At 43.0% G+C, this 23,443-nt stretch overlaps 1 protein-coding gene across 1 annotated transcript in view; it reads right to left on the bottom strand.

Annotated features, from left to right (window-relative positions):
- LOC147085055 (low affinity immunoglobulin gamma Fc region receptor II-like) overlaps positions 1-4,902 on the bottom strand; it is a 35,009-nt gene extending 30,107 nt beyond the window's left edge. The window contains exons 1-3 of the mRNA XM_085979414.1: positions 4,887-4,902; positions 3,328-3,363; positions 2,062-2,352 (exon numbers count right to left, since the gene is read on the bottom strand). Coding sequence (XP_085835540.1) covers positions 2,062-2,352; positions 3,328-3,363; positions 4,887-4,902 — 343 coding nt within the window. The remainder of the gene's footprint in view (positions 1-2,061; positions 2,353-3,327; positions 3,364-4,886) is intronic.
- Positions 4,903-23,443: the final 18,541 nt, after the last annotated feature.

Raw genomic sequence — 23,443 nt, 5'->3', positions numbered from 1 at the left:
GTATCAGCTGAACACCTTCCATGGCAAGAACATCCTTCCTCAGATAAGGCGACCAAAACTGCACACAATACTCAAGGTGCGGTCTCACCAAGGCCCTGTGCAGTTGCAGCAAGACATCTTTGTTCCTGTACTCAAACCCTCTCGCTACAAAGGCCAAAATACCATTTGCCTTCTTAACCACCTGCAGCACCTGCATGCATACCTTCAGCGACTGGTGCACAAGGACACCCAGGTCTCGTCGAACTTCCCCTTCTCCCAATCTATTGCCATTCAGATAATAATCTGCCTTCCTGTTTTTGCCACCAAAGTGGATAGCCTCACGTTATATTGCATCTGCCATGCTTTTGACCAATCACCCAACCTGTCCAAATCATACTGGAGTTTCTCTGTATCCTCCTCACAGCACACATGCCCACCCAGCTCTGTGTCATCTGCAAATTTGGAGTTATTACATCTAGTTCCCTCGTCTAGATCATTAATATATATTGTGAATAGCGGGAGCCCTAGCACCGATCCCTGCGGTTCCCCACTAGTCACTGCCTGCCACTTGGAAAAAGACCTGTTTATTCCAAATCTTTGCTTTCTGTCTGCCAACCAGTTCTCTATCCAAGTCAATACCTTGCCCACAATCCCATGTGCCTTAAATTTACACGCTAATCTCTTACGCGGGACCTTATCAAAAGTGTTCTGAAAGCCCAAAAACACCACATCCATTGCTTCTCCCTTATCTATTTTACCAGTTACATCCTCAAAATATTCCAGTAGATTAGTCTAGCACGATTTACCTTTTGTAAATCCATGTTGACTTTGTCCGATCCTGTCACTGTTTTCCAAGTGCTCTGCGATTACATCTTTTATAATGGACTCTAGCATTTTCCCTACAACCGATGTCAGGCTTACCGGTCTGTAATTCCCCATTTTCTCTCTACCATCTTTTTTGAATAGTGGGGTAACATTAGCTACCCTCCAATCCATGGGTATTGTTCCAGATTCCATCGAATGTTGGAAGATGATCTGCAATGCATCTATTATTTCTAGGGTCTCTTCCTTATGTACCCTAGGATGTAGATTATCAGGTTAAGAAAGCATTTAAAAAGGCTTACGGGTCCTGAGCTTTATAAAGAGAGGCATAATAGTACAAAATTAAACAAGTTATGATGAACATTTATAAAGCACTGGTTCGGCCTCAATTCGAGTATTGTGTCCACATCTGGGCCCCACACTTTAGGAAGGATGTGAAGATATTAGAGAGGGTGCAGGAAAGATTTACAAAATTGTTCAAAGGATGAGGGATTTCAATTACGTGGATAGACTGGAGAAGCATGGGTTGTTCTCCGTAGAGCACGGAACTTTGAGAGGAGATTTGATAGTGATGTTCAAAATCAGGAGGGATCTAGACAGAGTAGATAGAGAGAAACTTTTCCCATTGGTGGAATGCTCGAGAACCAGATTTAAGGTGATTGGCAGAGGAACCGGAGGCGAAATGAGGAAAAGCTTTTTTTTACGCCATGACTGGTTAAGATCTGAAAATCACTGCCTGAAAGTGTGGTGGAAGCAGACTCAAAATGGCTTTCAAAATGACGTGACTTTCAAAATGGAATTGGATAAGTAAGTGAAGGAAAAAAGATGGCAGGGCTACGGGGAAAGGGCGGGAGGAGTGGGAATAGATGAAATGCTCTTGAAGAGAGCTGGCACAGGCTCAACGGGCCGAATGACCTCTGTCTGTGCTGTAACCATTCTAAGGTTCTATTGTTAAATAATATAATCTTGTAGAACAGTCATAAAAAATGATGTTATTAGTGAATGTACAATACCTGTTAAAAAAAGAAAAAATCGGGTGTGAATCGTAAGCGGAGTTATTGTCGCTGGACAACCCTTTGTCGTGACGGCAACCATTAAGAAATCCGCTCACACCATGTAAGGAGGTTGGGTTTGAAATCTAACATCCAAGGTCCAATGTAACTGCAGCCCAAGTGTCCTTCTGTTCCACTGGATCGTTTCATTGCTGAGTAAGCACAAATTGTTCTAATCCCATTGGGAGAATAGACTTTGTTAACATACCTCGAATAATTAACTGAACAGGGTCGCTCCGTTCTGAATATCTCCATTGTCCATTCTCCAAAAGTAGACATTCACATGTGTAAATGTCATCATAGCCATATTCTGCAGTGAAATTATAACAGGTATAACATTGTCCTTTAGGAGCAGTCACATCGTAGAATTGATTCTGACTTTGGACATAACGGTTCAGTGTGAGGGGACACTGACAGCGACAAGTCATAGTTACTGTCTCTCCGTACACAATGACTTCATATGGTGGATTCACAGAGAAGATTGGCTTCGGTAAATCAGCTGAGGAAAGCACAGTCAAAAGAGTTTAAACACCGAAAAGCTTCAATCAATTAACATCGATATCATTGTAATAAGCTAAGTTCAACCTGTCCTTTACCTGTGCATGCCCCCGCACTGAAATGGTAAAAGTGTCAGGAGATAGCTTGCCCTCCGCTTTCTAGATCATTGGAATTAATGTGCATTTTTTAAATTGCTGTAACAGTAACATGATGTTTCAAACAACATAACAGGAAAGTGCAACTGCAGTCATTTTAAAAACGGGTAAATTAGGTTGATTTGAGCCTCCCGTTAGCGCCCACAGGGGCAGACCAGGTTGGTTTTATTGCACCCCGGTCCCTGGTGGTCTAGCAGTGCCCCGATGCACGCGGCGCTAGGTTCCACCCTATTAATCAGGGGAGGAGTCTTACAATGAGGCAGCGGTATGCTCCAACGCACTTGGCACTGTTGCACATAGCCCCCCGATCATCAGTTATGGCGGCTCAAGAAGGGTGTGGGGCACTTCCAGTCGCTCGCCACATTCTGCTTGGGACACTACTAATGAATTTCCAGCAGAGGGGCGCTAACTTTTACGGGGCGCTAAAATTAGCACCGGCAGCTTTGGCATTCTGAAATGGTCGCCAACCAATTGATCCACCCAATTACTGAATATCAGGCACTGCGTATAACGGGCGGCTGATCCGATGCCGCCCGTTTTGCACCCTGCCCGAGATGAATGTCTAGCCCAAAATAGTAGTGATGGACAGTGTTAATAAATACAATTTTACAAAATGCGTACAAGCCATGATCGCCTTATAAATAAGTGCATTTTTTTTGGAATATCAAAATTTAAGAAAATATTGTGGGAATTTGCCCAATAATTCCTGCAATAGATTAATGCGCCCTGGAGCTAAACAAAATCCCAAATATCAATATTAATTTCGGCTAACAATGGCTATATTAATGAATTGACTATTAATTTTAATGTCACATACTTACATATTATTATCTGTCCGAACAACGCCTGGAAATGAACTGAAAGAGAAAAAAATGAATTAATGAAAAGTTTTTGCCCATCAATAACCGGTTGACCTGTCGCATTAACCAACAGCTCCCAGAGCTCGCATGATATCACTTCCGGAATTGCCATCAGATTTTCTTTCCCAGATTTATGTGTACCTTTATAATTCAGTACAGGTAAGGTACAACATTCAAATTGAATCTAAATTATCAAACATAACAAGCATAATTATATTACTACACAATTAAACAGATCGTATACACCGAGAAAAACTTTTTGAAATGTCAATTTGTGTTTCATAGTGGATATAAATGTTAATACATTTTGGTCTAAACTGTTGGAAAGAAAGAAAGAGAGAAAGAAGGAAAGAATGAAAAAAAGAATGAAAAAAATAGAAAGAAAAAAGAAACAAGGAACGAGGGAATGACGACAGAGATAAAGATGGAAAGAAGGAAAGAAAGTAAAACAAAGAAGCAGAAAGAAAGAAAGAGAGAAAGAAAGAAAGAAAGATAGTAAGTCAGCTGGAGAAAAGAAATACACTTGGAAATCTGAAATACAAACAGAAAATGCAGGAAAAACTGAACAGGTCAGGCAGTATCTGTGGGGAGAGAAATAGAGTTCACGTTATCGCTGACCTGTCAGCCCATAAAACTACTGCAAACACTTTCTGAACATAAATTTCTCATGTTACACCAGTGTGTGTGTTTATATATGTATATACACAATATATTGAGTTATGAGGAGAGATTACAGAAACTCGTGGAGCCAAATATCAGCCATGATCTTATTGAATGGCGGAGCAGGCTCGAGGGGCCAAGTGGCCTATTCCTGAGCCTATTTGTTATGTTCATGTGGAAAGAAAGATAGAAAGAAAGAAAGAAAGAAAGAAAGAAAGAAAGAAAGAATCAGATGGAAGGAAAGAAGGAGCGAGTTAAAGATCATAAAAACATAAGAACATACGAACCAGGAGCAGGAGTCGGCCAATTGGCCCCTGGAGCCGGCTCCGCCATTCAATAAGATCATGGCTGATCCAATCTTGGACTCAACAACACTTTCCCGCCCTCTCCCCATTCCCCTTGGCTCCCCTGTAGTTTAAATGTCTGTCAATCTCCGCCTTGAATATAATCAATGACTCCGCCTCCACAGCTCTCTGGGGTAGAGAATTCCAAAGAATTCCGATCCTCTGAGAATAAATTCCTTCCCATCTCCATCTTAAATGGTGATCGCTTATTCTGAAACTATGCCCCCTAGTTCTAGATACCCCCAGGAGGGGAAACATCCTCTCAGCATCCAACCTGTCAATTCCCCTCAGAATCTTATATGTTTCAATAAGATCACCTCTCATTCTTCTAAACTCCAATGGGTATAGGCCCAACCTGCTCAAACATTTGTGAAGAGAGAGAGAAAGAAAGAAAGAAAGAGAGAAAGAGAGCGAGAGAGTTACACTTATAGGTATATAAATGTAATGAGAAGTAGTAGATGCTAGAGATGAAGAGCATTTATAATAAATATCCGGCCCCCTTGGGAATCTAACTACCTTCCGTCTGCCACATTGCCGATCAAGGACAAGCCTCTGCACTTTGAACAGGGCAAGCCTCCGAACCACATGTGTCCCTGGGATACATGGTCCTCCTTGCATTTCATAGTGGAGAGACCCAGGATCGCAATGCTCGGCACCGACAGTGCCAACAGGTTAATGCGGAGATTTTTCCTGATCGGAGACATCCGCACGCACGAAGCCTCCGATCGGAAATACAGGGCCAATGTGTCTTTGGCTTATGTTTATAACAGCCTCACATACCTTCTCCTTTCATCCTTTAATAGGCTTTTAGATTGTACGAGAAGATTGTTCAGATCATGAGAAACATCTGTGTGATTTTGTTTAAGCTACTAGAGCACATCATCCAGTTTGTATCCTGTGAATTGCTATTTCATGTATTTAAAATGTCAAAGAAATGTCGATTATGATCAAATATGCACATTAGTAAAAAACAGCTGTGTGCTGACCCCTGTGTCGGCAGTTCCTCAATTCAAGCAGTTTGCGGAACTCTCTATTTGAACTTTTCATTGACGTAAAGATCTTCGAGTAGTTAATGTTACCAGACAGTACACCCATGCCCACTGATTCCAAGAACAACTGAGAGAGTAAACATGTTCTAATTAGATTCGTGCACACTGTGCGGATCCTGCAAAATACCGAGATATTTTGTTTTGTTAATTGCCTTGGTCATTGATTTGGGGTAACGGATATGACGTGAATGTTGCTGTAGTAACCGAGATTGCAACACAGATGTCACGTTAGCTGAAGCCACTAATTAGGGCACTGGGTTAACATTAGTCAAGTTGTCACAAAAAGGAATGGATAACATCCCTTATTCATTATGTTGGATTGTACTGGGGATTTGGGAGGGCAGACTATCCGAAAATGGAGAGAGCGAAAGAGGCAGAACAACAGGAGGGCGCGGTCATGGAGGGAGAGTGAGAAAAGTAAAAGGGGAGAGAAAGTGGATAATGAAATGAAAGGCTCGGGTCCGGACTGCCAGTCAATGTGCTCACCGGAATAGACACAGGGGAACAACCTGTGGAATAGTGCAAAAGGTGATAGATGCACACATCGATATAGACACGGAGCAATAAATAAACAGAGAGAAAGAGAGATTGAAAGAAAGAAAGATTGAAAGAAAGAAAGATTGAAAGAAAGAAAGATTGAAAGAATGAAAGGTTAAAAGAATGAAAGATTGAAAGAAAGATTGAAAGAAAGATGGAAAGAAAGAAAAAAGTGAGATAGTAAGAAAGAAAAACAAAGAGATAGTGAGGCAAGTCGATAAAACAAAACACTGTGGATCCTGGAATCCTGAAATGCAAACAGGAAATTCAGGAAACACTCAGCAGGTCAGGCAGTATCTGTGGAGAGTGAAACACAGTTAACGATACAGGTTGATAAATGAAATGAGATCTAGAAGATATTAGCGATGAAGTGCTTTTAAAATAAGTGCAGGAACTGGGAACCACTCCCAGAAACCTCTTTCCCACACTTCCAACATCGCCACTTCCCTCCCAGAAACTATTTCCAACCATCAACCCCACCCCTGCCTGTCTACCTACTGTCTTCCACCTCATTCCCGAACCAGGGCAAGCGTCTCCACTTTGTTAGATTATCCACGATTCCCTTACCTCCCGCTGTTCTACTGTAACCATTAAAAATCCTCTGCACCCAATATGTGTCTCTAGACTTGCAACATTAGCACTCCCATTTGCCTTACACCATCATCCATTTTGTCACTGAATCACTCACGTCCTCCAACCTATCAAAGACTGCCTCCTTTTATTAATTTCCTGTCCCCTTTATCCTGGCACTTTATATTCTTAAAAGCTGCTCATCTCTAACAACTTCCAGTTCTAATGAAAGTTCGTTGAACTGAAACAATAACTCTACTCTCTCTCCACAGATGATGCCTGACAATTTGAGTGTGTCCAGCACTTACCGTTTGAAGTAAGTTAGACAGACAATGTGTCTTTGAATTAGTTATATAGCAGCCACACATACCCTTTCCTTACTTCCTTTAATCCGCTTTCAAAACTGTACGAGAACAGTGTCCAGATCTTGAGAAACCTCTGCATGATTTATTCCTTAAGGTACCAGAGCACATCATCCAGTTTGTACCCTGTGAATTGCTCGCCCACCTTTTAACAATTACAAATACAGGTCGAGTATCACCGACTATGCTCATTAGAAAGAAATACAGCAGCGAGCAACGCCCTGTGTAGACTGTTCCTCAATTCAAACAGTTTGCGTAACTCTCTAGTTCAACTTTACATTGAAATAAAAATCTTCAAGGATTTGAAATTACCAGACACTAGAATCATACTCACTGATCCCAAGAAGAACTGAGAGAGTATACATGTTCTAATTCGATTCGCGCACAATTTTCGGAGCCTCCAAAGGACCGAGATAGTTTTCTTTCTTAACTTCCTTAGTCTTTGGTTTGGGCATAATGGATATGACGTGGCTGTTGCTGTAGTAACCAAGATTGCAACACAGATATCACGTTAATCAAGTTGTTACTAAAGGAACGAATAATCTTCTTCATCCTCATAGGCAGTTCCTCGGAACCGAGGATGACTTTCTTCCACATTAAAAATGTGTTCGCAGGTGACTGATGAGTCCAATGCAGGACCTACAGTCTCTGCCACACATGGGGCAAACGGTGGTTGAAGGGGCGGGAGGGTGGGGTGCTTCGGTTGATGTGCGCTGCTTGCGCTTGGCTTCCACTTGCTCCCGGCGAAGAGACTCGAGGTGTTCGGTGCCTTCCCGGATGCTTCTCCTCCACTTTGTGCTCTGGTCTTGGGCCAGGGATTCCCAGGTGTCGGTGGGGATGTTACACTTTCTCAAGGAGGCTTTGAGGGTGTCCTTGAAGCATTTCCTCTGCCCACCTGGGGCTCTCTGGCCGTGCCGGAGCTCCGAGTAGAGTGCTTGTTTTGAAAGTCTCGTATCGGGCATGCGGACAATGTGACCCATCCATCGGAGCTGATCGAGCGTGGTCAAGGCTTCGATGCTGGGGATGTTGGCCTGAGCGGGAATACTGACATTGGTGCGCCTATCCTGCCAAAGGATTTGCAGGATCTTGCGGAGGCAGCATTGGTGTTACCTCTCCAGTGCTTTGAGGTGCCTCCTGTACATGGTCAATGTCTCTGTTGCGTACAGCAGGGCGGGTATCATTGCTGCTCTGTAGACCAGGAGCCTAGTGCCGGGTTTGTGGTCCTGGTCTTCAAACACTCTCTTCCTGACCTGTCAGCACAAGCAATTACTACACACTCATTCTGAACATGAATTTGACATGTTACACCTGTGTGTGTGTGTGTATATAATATATTGAGTTACGAGGAGAGATTACACAAACAAGGCATGTATTTCCTAAAATTTAGAAGGTGATCTGTTCGATGTTTTCAAGATAGTAAGGGGAACAGATAGAATAGATAGAGATAAACGATTTCCACTGGTTAGGGATTCCTGGACTAGGTGGCATAGTCTTAAAATGAGAGCCAGACATATCAGGAGTGAAAGTATGAAATTCCAAAATTATACACACAAATGCTGATCGAAGTTTGAAACTCTCTCTTGCAAACGGCAATTGTTGCTAGATCAATTGTTAATTTTAATTCGGAGATTGATAGCTTTCCGTTAACCAAAGGAATTAAGGGATATGGGCCAAAGGCGTGTTTGTGGAAATAAATCGCAAATTAACCATGATCTCAAAGAATGGCAGAACCGGCTCGAGGGGCGGAATGGCCTCCTCCTTGTCCTATATATGTACATATAAGCCTGTAGCATACATTAAACAATGTTTTGAAACAATCACCTATAATGGCAGTGTGTTTTAGGGAATCACATATAACTTACCAGCGCCTCTCTGAAGATATTTCAAGGTGTGGAGATGCCGGTGTTGGACTGGGGTGGACAAATGTAAGAAGTTACACAACACCAGGTTATAGTCCAGCAGTTTTATTTGAAATCACAAGCTTTCGGAGCACTGCTCCTTCGTCAGGTGAAGTGGAGAGATGCATAAAGACAAAGGTTATATAGTCAGAGAATAATGCCAGATGTTTACAGGTAATCTTTCTAATTGCCATTTATCACACCTCGGCAGAGAGATAATCACAGCAATCAAAGGTGTGAATGGTGTCCAAACAGGTTAGTCAGGAAAACATTACATCAAAGAACAATGAGGAGGGGTCACAAGGGGGCAAATGTTGCAGATGCTGGGGCCTGTATGAAAAACAAAAAACAGACAAAAAATATTTCAATATTAAACATCTTGTTTCAATGATAAAGTAGTGAAAACCCTAATTTAAAAAAAAGAGACTGTTTTAGGATCACAGAGAGAAGTTCAGAAGGATTAATTTCTTTTACAGATTATGTTAAGTGTTTGTTGACGTTATCTTAATATATTTGCATATATATGTACATTTTATTACATATAATTGCTAAACACACAACAATCCTGTTTAATTTTCAGTACAACAATAAGATTACTCGCTACATTATTCAAAGTGCAGATTTGTTTAAATATTAGCTTCACCTACTTTAGCCTATCTGCAGCCACTGCAATATTTAGGAGGAAGCAATGTTTAATACCCATAGATAGTGAACAAATCACTTCACACATATTTCATCTCTGATAATGATACCCTGTATTATTCCAAAGACAGGCAGCAAACAATTTGGTTAATCAGAAGTATTTTGTGTACTCTTCAGAGACATATTACAAATTATTGTGTTTATATATATATATATATATAAAACAGCACAGAATGTGGTCATCGCGCCGGGGCAGTATCTTTGAAAGAACTTTTTATTTGACCCACTCCCCTGTTCTTTCACCAAAGCCCTGTAAATGTTTCATTTTCAACTATAAAATCACTTACCTTAAATTAACTCTGAAATCTGTTTCTATTTTCCTTTCAAGCAATGAATTCCAGGTAGTGATTAATAGGGTATTAAAAAAATATCCGCAACTCCCTTCTTTTTTTGCCAATTACCATAAATCTGCATCCTCTGGTCACCGATCGCTAGCCAGTGGGAACCGTTTGTATTTTCAACCGATCAAAACCCTTTATAATTATGATGATAGCAAAATACTGCAGATGTTGGAAATCCGAAATAACAACAGAAAATGCTGGAAAAACTCAGCAGGTCAGGCAACATCCGTGGAGAGAAGTTTGAGTTTACGTTTCGGGTCGAACCCTTCTTCAAAACTGGAAAGAAAAGAAAATAGATCGAAGGCAGGGCTGCGATAGGACAAAAGAAGTGAAAGAAACAAAAGAGCTAGACAAGATGGTAATAGGCTGAGATTAGGTGTGAAGTGTACTGGCAGGGCAAGAGATAGCTGCCAGGTGTGAGAGAGAAACAGAAGGAAAGGGGGGGGGCGGTGGAAAGGAGTGCAAAAATTACAAGAAAAAATGTGTAATGGGGCGAAGGATATGATCTGAAATTGTTGAACTCGATATGACTTTATAATTATGATCACTTTAGGTTCTTCTCAGATACACGATGCAGATTGTGGTATCTCTCTCTCTCTATCACTCTCTCTCACTATATATATATAGAGAAAAAGAGATAGCGAGAGAGGCATTTATACAAGCTTACATATATACAGGACAAGCATAAAATTAAACCGAAAATGAATACATTGCTGAACATGTAATGATTGATATCCAGAATACATATAAAGGCACCTTGTCTGAGCAACTGAATTCCTGCGCTGATTGATTAGAAGGGAGCTGTATTATTAATGTATCGCTTCAGCGGCACTGATCTATCTGCAAAGAAGACAGCAGGAAAATTGAAAATAAGGAAAGACTTGCATTTATATTGCGTCTTTCACGACCATCGGACTTCACAAAGCGCTTTACAGCCAAAGAAGAACTTTTGAAGTGAAATCACTGTTGTATTGTGGGAAATGCCGCTGCCATTTTGTGCACAGCAAGCTCCCACAAACAGCAATGTGATAATGACCAGGTAATCTGCTTTTGTTATGTTGGTTGAGGGATAAATATTGGCCCCAGGACACCGGGGATAACTCCCCTGCTCTTCTTCGAAATAGTGGTTTTGGGGCCGTTTTACGTCCACCTGAGAAAGAAGACAGGCCCTCTGTTTAACGCCTCTTCCGAAAGACGGCACCTCCGTCAGTGTAGCTCTCCCTCAGCTTTGCTTCAGAGCGTCAAGCATGGCTTTATGTGCTCAAGACCCTAGAGTGAGACTCTGAACCCACAACCTTCTGACTCAGAGGCGAGTGTGCTAGCAACTGAGCCACAGTTCACAGGGCAGTGAGTCAAGAAGTTACACTTCCCTCTCTACACTGCTCTGCACAAAACAGCGTGTATTAAAGGCATCTTCCTCAACTGAGGGTGTTGCTGTGAAAATGCCAGCAGCAGTTTGCAGCAGAGATATCAGTTTTCAAAGGAAACTGGTTAAATTGAGCAATGCCTGAAGCAAGTTTGCTCTAACTGCAGGCAGCTTGTGAGTCAGCCCAGGGAGGACTTTGACTAATTATTCTGTTTCTATAACTGCCGGTGCCAGAAATGCTCAGTTAATTATCTTATTTCACGTTTTATTCTCAGACCTGTACCCAAGATATTCATATTGATAATTTATTCTCCAATGCGTTTCATCTTATAGTCATTTGTCCTCCAATTTGCACCAACTTCCCAAACGGGTGAATTTTCCAAATGCTATTTTGGGTTGGCTGAGTGAGGAATAATGACCAGGACACCAGTGCAGCTGCCCTGCTCTTCATTGAATCATGGTGTGGGATAACTTACATCCACCTGAGGGAGGAGGAAGGTGCCTCAGTTTACCGTCTCATACTAAAGAGGGCACCTCCGACAGTGCAGCGCTACCTCTGGCGATTTTAACATCTGCCCTAAATGTGCACCCTCTGGTTGCTGATCTCTGGGCAGTGAATCGTTTTTTTTTATTTGCATTATCAAAATAATTTCTAATTATGAACAACTCTATTAAAACCCCTTGACCTTCCCTGCTGCACAGAGAACAACACCCTGCTTCTCTACTCTGTCCACATAATCGAAGTTCCTCATCTGTTTCCATTCTGTTCAATTTTCTCTGCATTCTTTCCAAGGCTTTTACATCCTTTGTATAATGTGATGGCCAGAACTGGACATGATGGAGCTGTATAAAACACTGGTTAGGCCACAGCTGGAATAATGTGTGCAGTTCTGGTCGCCACACTGCAGGAAGGATGTGATAGCTTTGGAGAGGTTGCAGAGGAGATTCACCAGGATGCTACCAGGGCTGGAACGCTTCAGCTCCGGAGAGAGACTGGGCAGATTGGGTTTGTTTTCCTTGGAGCAGAGGAGGCTGAGGGGGGACATGATTGAGGTGTACAAAATTATGAGGGGCATAGATAGGATGGATACTAAGGAGCTTTTTCCCTTAGTAGAAGGGTCAATAACTAGTGGGCACAGATTCAAGGTAAAGGGCGGGAGGTTTAGAGGGGATTTGAGAAAGAACTTTTTCACCCAGAGGGTGGTTGGCGTCTGGAACTCACTGCCCGGAAGGGTTGTGGAGGCTGGAACCCTCACAACATTCAAGATGCATTTGGATGAGCACTTGAAATACCATAGCATACAAGGCTACGGACCAAATGCTGGAATATGGGATTAGATTAGACAGGGTGTGATGGCCGGCGCGGACACGATGGGCCGAAGGGACTCTATCCGTGCTGTATAACTTTATGACTCTATGACTCTATGACAATGTTCCATCTGAGCCCCCAAAAATGATGTGTAATGATTTAGCATTACCTCATAATTATTCATCACTACTTTATGGCTCTATTTATAAATCACATGATACGATATACTTTTTAACAGCCTTTACAATTGGCCTGCCAACTTCAAAGATGTGTGTACGTGAACCTCCAGGTCTATCTGCTCCTGCACCCCCTTTAAAATTACACCAAGCTATTTATATTGTCTCACCTCATTCTTCCCTCCAACAGGCATCACTTCCCTGCATTACATTTCAGCAGCCAGGTCTCTGCACATTTGAAATGATGCCCTTTAACCCCAAGTCCAGGTCGTTAATATATAGGAACAAGAGCAGGGGTCTCAATAAGCGACCCATGGGGAACCCCACTACATACTTCTCTCCAGTCTGAAAAACAAGCCTTCAGCAACACTCATTTCTTTCTGACCCTGAGCTGATTTTATATCCACGCTGCCACTGACTCTTAATTAATATAATTGAGAAAAGGACAATAAGCAGCAATAAGTGGGCAATTAACATTCAATAGTTTTTAATTGAAAGTCGAGGATTAAAAGGAGGGACCCGGATACAGTAGCAACACCAGCAGCAACTACAGGCAGGTTGTATTGATTGTTTAAGGTGTAAGAGTAAACATGTTTGAAGCAGAGGCAAATACAGGGCTATGGCGAAACGGCAGGATATTGGAATTTCATCAGGGTTGCTGCAGCAAACAGCCAGCAGAGAGAGAGACAGACAGACAGAGACAGAGAGAGAGACACACACAGAGATAGAGGGAGAGAGACAGAGAGAGTGAGAGAGACAGAGAGAGAGAGAGCGAGGCAGGCAGACAGACAGACAGACACAGAGACTGAGACAGAGAGAGAAACAGAGAGAGAAAGAGAGAGAGAGAGTGCGTGAGAGTGAGTGAGAGAGAGAAAGACAGACAGAAACAGAAAAACATACAAACATAGAAGATAGGAGTAGGCCATTTGGCCCCTCGAGCCTGTTCTGCCATTCATTGAGATCATGGAAATTCAGTACCCTGTCCCTGCCTTCTCCAAATATCCCTTGATCCCTTTAGCTTTAAGAAATATATCTAACTCCTTCTTGAATATATTTAATGAATTGGCCTCAAGTGCCTTCTGTGGTAGAGAATTCCACAGGTTCACCACTCTCTGGGTGAAGAAATTCCTCCTCATCTCTGTCCTAAATGGCTTACCCCTTATCATTAGACTGTGACCCCTGGTTCTGGACTCCCCCACCATCTGGAACATCCTTCCTGCATCTAGTCTGTCTCGTCCTGTTAGAATGTTATTAGTTTCAATGAGATCCCCTCTCATTCTTCTAAACTCCAGCGATTATAAGCCCAGTCGACCCAATCTCTCCTCATACGTCATTCCTGCCAACCCAGGTATCAGCCTGGTGAATCTTTGCTGCACTCCTTCCATGGCAAGAACATCCTTCCTCAGATAAGGCAAACAAAACTGCACACAATACACAAGGTGTGGTCTCACGAAGGCCCTATACGACTGCAGCAAGACATCCTTGATCCTGTACTCGAATCCTCTCGCTACAAAGGCCAACATACCATTTGCCTTCTTAACCGCCTGCTTGATCTACATGCTTACCTTCTCCGACTTGTGCATAAGGGCACCCAGGTCTCGTTGCAATTTCCCTTCTCCCAATCTATTGCCGTTCAGATAATAATCTGCCTTCCCATTTTGGCCACCAAAGTGGATAACCTCACATTTATCCACATTGTACTGCACCTGCCATGAGAGAGAGAGAGAGAAAGACAGAGAGAAAGACAGAGAGACAAACAGAGCGAGAGAGAGAGACAGAGACAGAGCGAGAGGGAGGTCTGAATGGTGTCATGAGCATCTGCAAAATCCTAAAGTTTCAGAAAACGACAAAAGACGCAATTCAAGCGAAAGAGAAAACAGCATAACATGATTGAATGGTGACTGTACTCAAGATAAAACAAGTCTAAAAAAAACAGAGCGACATGCTGGTGGGGTGGGAGGGGGTCGGTTGATGATGATGCGGTGGTGTCCGTCACTAATATGCACAGACTGTATAAACGTGTTGTCAGAAAGTTATACAGGTTATGAAAGACTTTATTTAATCAAAACACGATAGTATTCCATGCATGGGTAGTTTTAAAATATAGGTGAGTAGATATTGTAATACAATTAACATAAAAGAGAATATGAGTAACTGATATGATATTGTAGTACTGTATAGCATAGGCTTCACTTTAAAATGTATTTTTGGTCTGTTCAAAGATGACAGAAATGCACAATATTGGAGCATTTTCTGGACCTGAATCCAGTATTTGAGTGATAGTTCTTTATTTGATTTGTGCAATGGTGTAATCTACAGGATATTTGTCAGCAATTTCACTGAGTGAATCTGAACCGTTCTTTCCCAAGGGAGGGAAAGACTCTGTAAGTAATCAGTTAGAGATTGAAAGGTGGAGTCGAGGAATTTCTCGGTTCTCCAAAATTATTCTGCAGAAAAAGGGGATTTCTGGGTGACTCGGAGATAAGATACTGTATGTGATCAGTGATTAGAGTTGTTAAAGGGTGGATAAAGGGGAACCAGTGGATGTGGTGTATTTGGACTTCCAAAAGGCATTTGACAAGGTTCCACACAAAAGATTACTGATCAAGATAAGAAATCACGGGATTGGGTGTAATATACTGGCATGGGTGGAAGATTGGCTATCTAACAGAAAACAAAGAGTTGGGATAAATGCTTCATTCTCGGGCTGGCAATCAGTAACTAGTGGTGTTCCACAGGGGTCAGTGCTGGGACCCCAACTCTTTACAATCTATATTAACGATTTGGAGGAAGGGACCGAGTGCAACATATCCAAGTTTGCCGATGATACAAAGATGGGAGGGAAAGCAATGAGTGAGGATGACATAAAAAACCTGCAAAAGGACATAGACAGGCTAAGTGAGTGGGCAGAGATTTGGCAGATGCAATATAATTTTGGAAAGTGTGAGGTTATGCACTTTGCAGAAAAAATCAAACAGCAAGTTATTATCTAAATGGAGAGAAACTGCAAAGTGCTACAGTACAAAGGGATCTGGGGGTCCTGGTGCATGAAACACAAAAAGTTAGTATGCAGGTGCAGCAGGTGATCAGGAAGGCCAATGGAATCTTGGCTTTTATTGCAAGGGGGATGGAGTATAAAAACAGGGAAGTCTTGCTGCAGTTATACAGGGTATTGGTGAGGCCACACCTGGAATACTAGGTGCAGTTTTGGTTTCCATATTTAAGAAAAGATATACTTGCTCTCGTGGCGGTTCAGAGAAGGTTCACTCGGTTGATTCCGGAAATGAGGGGGTTGACGTATGAGGAAAGGTTGAGTAGTTTGGGACTCTACTCAATGGAGTTCAGAAGAATGAGAGGCGAACTTGTCGAAACATATAAGATTGTGAGGGGGCTTGTCGGGTGGATGCGGGGAGGATGTTTCCACTGATGGGTGAGACTAGAACTAGGGGGCATAATCTAAGAATAAGGGGCTGCCCTTTCAAAATTGAGATGAGGAGAATCTTCTTCACTCAGAGGGTAGTAAATCTATGGAATTTGCTACCCCAGAGAGCTGTGGAAGCTGCAAAATTAAACAAGTTTAAAATGGAGATAGACAGTTTCCTAGCAGATAAGGGAATTAGGGGTTACGGGGAGAGGGCAGGGAAGTGGACGTGAGTCTAAGTTTGGATCATCCATGATCCTATGGAATGGCGGAGCAGGACCTAAGGGCCATATAGCCTACTCCTGCTCCTACTTCTAATGTTCTTATGTTCTTATATTAACAAAGGACCAGGTCCGTATAGCACCTTCTGTGTAAGCGTTCCTGACTTGCTGATAAGGAATTGGGTGCTGCCTCGGGAAAAGGGCTCGGGATAGGTATGGCGGGGGATGTCAAAGTGAGGATGGCATTGATAATGCCAAGAAGGAAATCACTGTGTCTGTAGAAATAAATCTTAGGCCAGCGCTTTTTCTATATTCCTTCAAAATGGAATAATTTAGGTTCAAAGATTCCCTGAGATATGAAGTGGAAGATCTGCCCCATTGATTCAAATGATGCAGCAATGAAACAACATCACAGGCAACCTCATCAACTAAATATGGAAGGACATTGATGCTATTGTGCCAATTCAATAACATTACATCCAGTGTTTGTACACATTTGACATGAGTTGGGCACCATAAAATATCATATTTTTGGCCTGATAATTGAGCCCCAGGCCTAATTTGCAGCTGTCATATTTGCCTTTAACTTCAATTAAACATCAGCTCGGCTACACTCTGTAATGTGCAGAATATTACTATCAAATTCTAATACAACAGGGTGGACAACAATGAGCCAAAGCCAACAAGGCAGACGTCTCGTTACTCGGAAGGAGCAATAACCTGCTGTTTGAACATGTTAATACTAAACGGTCACAAGCAACAAGAAATGTGGAAACTGACCAGCCGAGAAAATTAAAAGCATTTCTGAAGCGGCCAGCTTCTGTTAAGGTGCTTTCCCAACTTTGATACTGTGCAGTCACATGGTTCACATAGAGAGCGAGAGGGAACAGTACAGCAACAGGAAATGATAGCTTTAGAAAATATTTGAATGTCTTCTTCCTGTTGTACTGTTAACCGTGGTTCAATGGGTCGCACTCTCACACAAGCTGATGGGATCAAGTCCCTACTCCAGAGAGCTGGGCACAAAAATCTGGGGCTGACACTCCAGTACAGTGCTGAGGGAGTGCTGTACTGTCGAAGGTGCCGCCTTACAGATTTTTCTGCTCTCTCAGTTGGACGTAAATGATCCCATGGCAGAATTTCAGAAAAGGAGCATGGAATTTATTCCCGAATGACCTGGCCAATATTTATTCCGCATTCAACATTACAGAAACAGATTATCTGGTCATTACCACATTGCTGCTTGTGGGAGCTTGCTGTGCACAAATTAGCTGCCAAGTTTTCTATAATGCATGTCACTAATTTTCAAAAAGTACTTCATTGGCTGTATAGCGTTTTGGGACGTCCGGTGGCCGTGAAAGGCGCTATATAAATGCAAATCCTTCTTTCATTTCACAGGATAGGTGGCTAGCTGGGAGAGGTTTTGATCTCAGCTTCATTAATATATGTTATACCTCTTATCTTGTGAAAGTTTAATGCATGAAATTTACTCTGCTTACGGGTTTGTGTCTTTGCTTTCCATTTGTCACTCATTAGCGTGCAGTGAAGGGAATAAAGGCGAACAGCATTAAAGAGTATCCACGTCAAACAGCACATACCATTCACTACACCTGGCACAGATGAATGCTGTACTACTGGCAGAATTTTAACTGATATATATTACCCCGAATAAATGGTTTCGTTGGCACTGCCACTCACCTTCTCCTCTTGTGTTTGTAGAACCTACACAACGGACTGTGAACTTCTTCATCCACCATGTTATAGCTTTCGGCTCCTGACCTTTAATATCCTTCTCCTCCCTCTAGACCACCGCCACTCGATAAATGATTCTAGCCTCTCTGATACCTTGGAGATTTAACCCTTCCATTGACAACTGCTCAAATATTTTCTGTTCCTTTCCCATTGACACACAAAATCTTGGCATCGCAATTTTGTCTTCAGACTGAACTCCAGCCGAAGCAACTGTCTCGAAAGCTCACCGTTAATGAGCAGCGATAATGATTAAGCTGAGGCTACAGTGCGAGTCACATGAACGGGTGGCACTACACCCATTCGATCATCATCTTCTGTTTGAAGTAGGAATTACAGTCAATATTTACATTGAAACACAGAAGATAGGAGCAGGAGTAGGCCATTGGGCCCCTCGAGCCTGCTCCGCCATTCAATGAGATCATGACTGATCATCCAAATTCAGCACCCTGTCCCTGCCTTCTCCCCATATCCCTTGATCCCTTTAGCCTTAAGAGATATATCTAACTCCTTCTTGAATATAATTAATGAATTGGCCTCTACTGCCTTCTTTGGTAGAGAATTCCACAGGTTCACCACTCTCTGGGTGTAGAAATTCCTCCTCCTCTCTGTCCTAAATGGCTCACCCCTTATTTTTAGATTGTGACCCCCTGGATCTGGACTCCCCGACCATCAGGAACATCCTTCCAGCATTTAGTATGTCTTGTCCTGTTAGAATATTATAAGTTTCGATCAGATCACCTCTCATTCTTCTAAACTCCAGCGAGTACAAACACAATCGTCCCAATCTCTCCTCATACGTCATTCCTGACATCCCATGTATCAGCCTGGTGAATCTTTGCTGCACTCCTTCCAAATGGCAAGAAGATCCTTCCTCAGATAAGGCGATCAAAGCTGCACACAATACTCAAGATGTGGTCTCACCAAAGCCCTGTACAACTGCAGCAACACATCCTTGTTCCTGTACTCAAACCCTCTCGCTACGAAGGCCAACATACCATTTGCCTTCTTAACCGCCTGCTGCACCTGCATGCTTACCTTCAGTGACTGGTGCACAAGGACGCCCAGGTCTCGTTGCACTTCCGCTTCTCCCAATCTATTGTCATTCAAATAATAATCTGCCGCCTTGTTTTTGACACCAAAGTAGATAACCTCGCATTTTTCCAGGTTATATTGCATCTGCCATGCTTCTGCCTAATCGCCCAACCTGTCCAAATCATACTGGAGTTTCTCGGCATCCTCCTCACAGCACACACGACCACCCAGCTTTGCAATGAATGAGCAGTGGCCAAAGGAAGGGTTAAATCTCCAAACAGAAAGTGCACTAAACAATGTCAAGATCACAGCATTATAAATCACCTCCTGGGTAACTGCCATGTCACTACTTCCCCAGTTGCAGGTTCCAATCTTATAACGCTTCTATTTTACATCCTGCTGTTAGTGGAGTTATCTGGCTGGTGACACAACAGACCTGCACTCAATCATTCCAGAAAGGACATATTGTGGTCAACGCGGTTAAACAGTGTTGATGATTCTAACGCTGACATGCTTCTGTTTGCCTCAATTAAAATAAGTTTTCCAGCCCTTTAGCTTTTCCACTCCCGACTTAACATAGAAACATAGAAGATAGGTGCAGGAGTAGGCCATTCGGCCCCTCGAGCCTGCTCCGCCATTCAATGAGATCCTGGCTGATCATCCAAAGTTATGGAATGTCTCTCCCAGTGTACGGAATTAAACCAGCAGCTGCTATCTTCGTAGTTACCGAAATAAAGTCAAAATAATCAAATAATATCCCATCCATATCAGTTCCATCAAGCAGTCTCATTAGAAGGTTGTCCAGTTACTGCACCATCCGACCATACAACGAGATGGAAAAGGTTGGTGTACTACTGCTGAGGGTACTGACCGATCAACCTGGATGTCATGTTCTCGTCACTGCTATTATTTCGTCACCAGCTGCAAAAGTAATCATCCAAGCTGCTGGATTGTTGAATAAATCCAACTGGTTAACGACTGTCTTTGGGGGAAGGAATTCTTCCCACCCACCCCAATCAAGTCTAGTCCCACAAAATAAAAACAGAATCCCCATCGATAGATCACAAGAGCTGATCAGTAATGAGGCAATAATCTGATCAGAGGAATGCAATTAATCACAGCCCAATTGACCAGCAAAACACCCAAATCCCATCGCTAATTCAGCTATCATATGTGAGCCGGTGTCCCTAGGGGCTTCATAAATAGATTCATAGTGTACAAAAACAACTCACCATTCACGACTGGGTGCTGGAGGACTGCAAAGTGTTACCCTGATCCGTTGGATGTGGGCTCGCTGGGCTCCATGTGAAGCATGCTGCATCCACTGTTTAAGGTCAACATTTTCCTGTGTTGTAGCGTCAATTGGTTGTCACCTCATGTTCAGGTACGCGTGACGCTGCCCCTCCCACCATCTTCTACACTCGTTATTGAACCAGGTTTGTTGATCTGGCTGGAGGGCGTTGGAGGAGTGAGGGATATGGTGGGACATGAGGCAACAGCTTGTGCTGGAACACCTCATGGTTTCCACATTCTGAGCTGCTGGCTCTGTTCTTAACCTGTCCCATTCATAAAAGTGATAGTGCCCCACGACACGCTGGTGGGTCTCCTCAGTGCAAAAACGGGAATTAACCTTCACGAGTAATGTGAGGTTGTTATCTGTGACAAAATCATCATGGACTGGTGCATTTGTGTCAGGGATATTGTAGAGGACGAGGTCAAGTTATCTATTTCCTCATGTTGCTTATCTCACTGACAGCTATGTACTTCAGGATTTTGCCAGCTTGGACGGTGATGGATGTATGAGCCACACATGCTAATGGACAATCAAGTCCCACCACCAGAGGACATTCTTTGTCCTTGCTCCCCTCAGAGCTGGCGATCAGCTTGGTGGAATATTGATCCACCAGCTGATGGAAGGCGGTAGGTGGTAATGAACAGGTTGACTCCTTTCCTATGTTTGACCAGAAGTCTTGAAACTTCACGGGGATATGGTCAATGTTGATGACTCCTAGGGGAACTCCCCACAACTCTATTTTACTGTGCCACACATCACTGGGGGCGACTGCCCTGTCGGGGGAAAGGACATAACCAAGGATGTTGAGGGAGGAATCTGGGACGTTGGCTGAAGGTATGATTCTGTAAGTATCATTGTATCAGACTGATACCTGACTATGTTTAGAGACAGCTCTCACACCTTTGGCATCAGGTAGTAAGGAGGCCTTTGCAGGATCAGACTGGGCTGGGTATGCCCTTTGTAGTATCTTGCTTTGATGTGTGTCACAGTGGAGGGATCCGTCATGTACAGTTATTTGTTTTCCTTTCCAGCGATTTGGTACAACGGCGTTGTTTGCTCTGCGGCTTCAGATTGAAGGTCAGAACCAACTACATCAATGGATTTACATGTAGGCCAAACCGGGAATGGACAGCAAGCTTCCCTCCTTAATGGACATTGGGCAAGCTTGCGGACTTTAGCAATTAAAATCTAAGAACTAACCTCAGTGAAAAATTACCTAAACTTACATAGATTTAATAGCACAGAAATAGACCATTCGCTCCAAATGGTCTCTGGCAGTGCTTATGATCCGCATGAAGCTCCTTCCACCCGACTTCATCCAACTCTATCAGCATATCCTACAAATCCTTTCTCTCTCATGTACTTCTCCAGCCTCCCCTTAAATGCAACTATGCTATTCGCTTCAACTACTCTATGTGGCAGTAAGTTGAAAGTCTGCAGGAAAATATCCACGTGATCTCGCAAAACAACGGGGTTCAAGAACGAACACGCAACAAGAGACATCTTGTGTTTGTCCATCACTGTAACTGTTGGCACTGCGAGCTAGACTCTGTTCATGAGCTCATTCGCTCTTTCTCATAAAGGATGACATGAACCTTGTCATTCAGGTGAAAATTACTGATGTAATAATACTGGGCGGCCTGCTTGTGGCGCTGTCCAGGGAGAGGATAAATACTCGGGCATGGGCCCAGCTTGTGCAGGACATTCTTTAACAGGAACTAGTGAAGGACACAACTAGATCTCCATGTTGAAAAACGGTTGATTAAAGCCTTGTTTAATAATCAGACCAAGTGCCTAGTAGTTTTCTTATGTCAAACGACATGTGTTCAACTTTAGCAACCATGATCGCATCATTTATTTCTACAAGGAAAACAGGAAGGAATTATATAATCCCTTTCACTTTGTTAAACATCCTAAGGTGCTTCACAGGAGCATTATCAAACAAAAATTGACACCGAGCCACATGAGGTGATATTAGGACAGATGATCAAAAATCTTGGTCAAATAGATAGTTTATAAAGAGCGTCTTCAAGGGGGTAAGTGTGGTAGAGAGGCAGAGATGGTTAGGCAGGGAATTCCAGAGCTTAGGGCCCAGGCAGCTGAAAGCACGGCCACCAATGGTGGAGCGATTAAAATCAGGGATGCTCAAGAGGCCAGAATTAGAGGAGCGCAAATATCTCGGGGGGTTTGTGGGGCTGAAGCAGATTACAAAGATCGATATAGGCAAGGCAATTGAGGGATTCCAATAAAAGGATGAGAATTTTTAAATCGATGTGTTGGTTAAGCGGGAGCCAAATTAAATCAGCGAGCACAGAGGTGAACGGGACTTGGTGCGAGTCAGGAGACAGGCCGAATGACCTCAAGTTTACAGAGGGTAGAACGTGGCAGGTTGGCCAGCTGTGCGTTGGAATAATCAAGCCTAGAAGTAACAGAGTTTATTGATTGTTCCTGTTATTCAGTGAGTAACAACTCCATCAATATTAACATTAAAATCCAGTCTTTGTGATGAACGTTTCGAACCCGGAAGCTGTTTCTGTTATAGAGTCATAGAGTGTACAGCACAGAAAGAGGCCCTTCGGCCCATCGTGTCCACGACGGCCATCAAGCCCTGTCTATTCTAATCCCATTTTCCAGCACTTGGTCCGTAGCCTTGCAAGCTATGGCGTTTCAAGTGCTCATCTAAATGCTTCTTGAATGTTGTAAGGGTTCCTGCCTCTACCTTCCTTTCAGGCAGTGAGTTCCAGATTCCAACCACCCTGTGGGTGAAAAAGTTTTTCCTCATATCCCCTCTAAACTTCCTGCCCCTTACCTTGAATCTATGCCCCCTGGTTATTGGCCCCTCCACTATGGGAAAAGTTCCTTTCTATCTACCCTATCTATGCCCCTCATAAATTTGTACACCTCAATCAGGTCCCCCGTCAGCCTTTTCTGCTCTCAGGAAAACAACCCCAGCCTGTCCAGTCTCTCTTCATAGCTGAAGTGCTCCAGCCCAGGTAACATCCTGGTGAATGTCCTCTGCACCCTCTCCAATGCAATCACATCC

Source organism: Somniosus microcephalus, unplaced genomic scaffold (genome assembly GCF_052327205.1).
Source record: "Somniosus microcephalus isolate GS21.2 unplaced genomic scaffold, FLI_Smic_1.0 unresolved_chr9, whole genome shotgun sequence".
Classification (NCBI taxonomy): Eukaryota; Metazoa; Chordata; class Chondrichthyes; order Squaliformes; family Somniosidae; genus Somniosus; species Somniosus microcephalus.
This window is presented reverse-complemented; position numbering and strand designations above follow the sequence as displayed.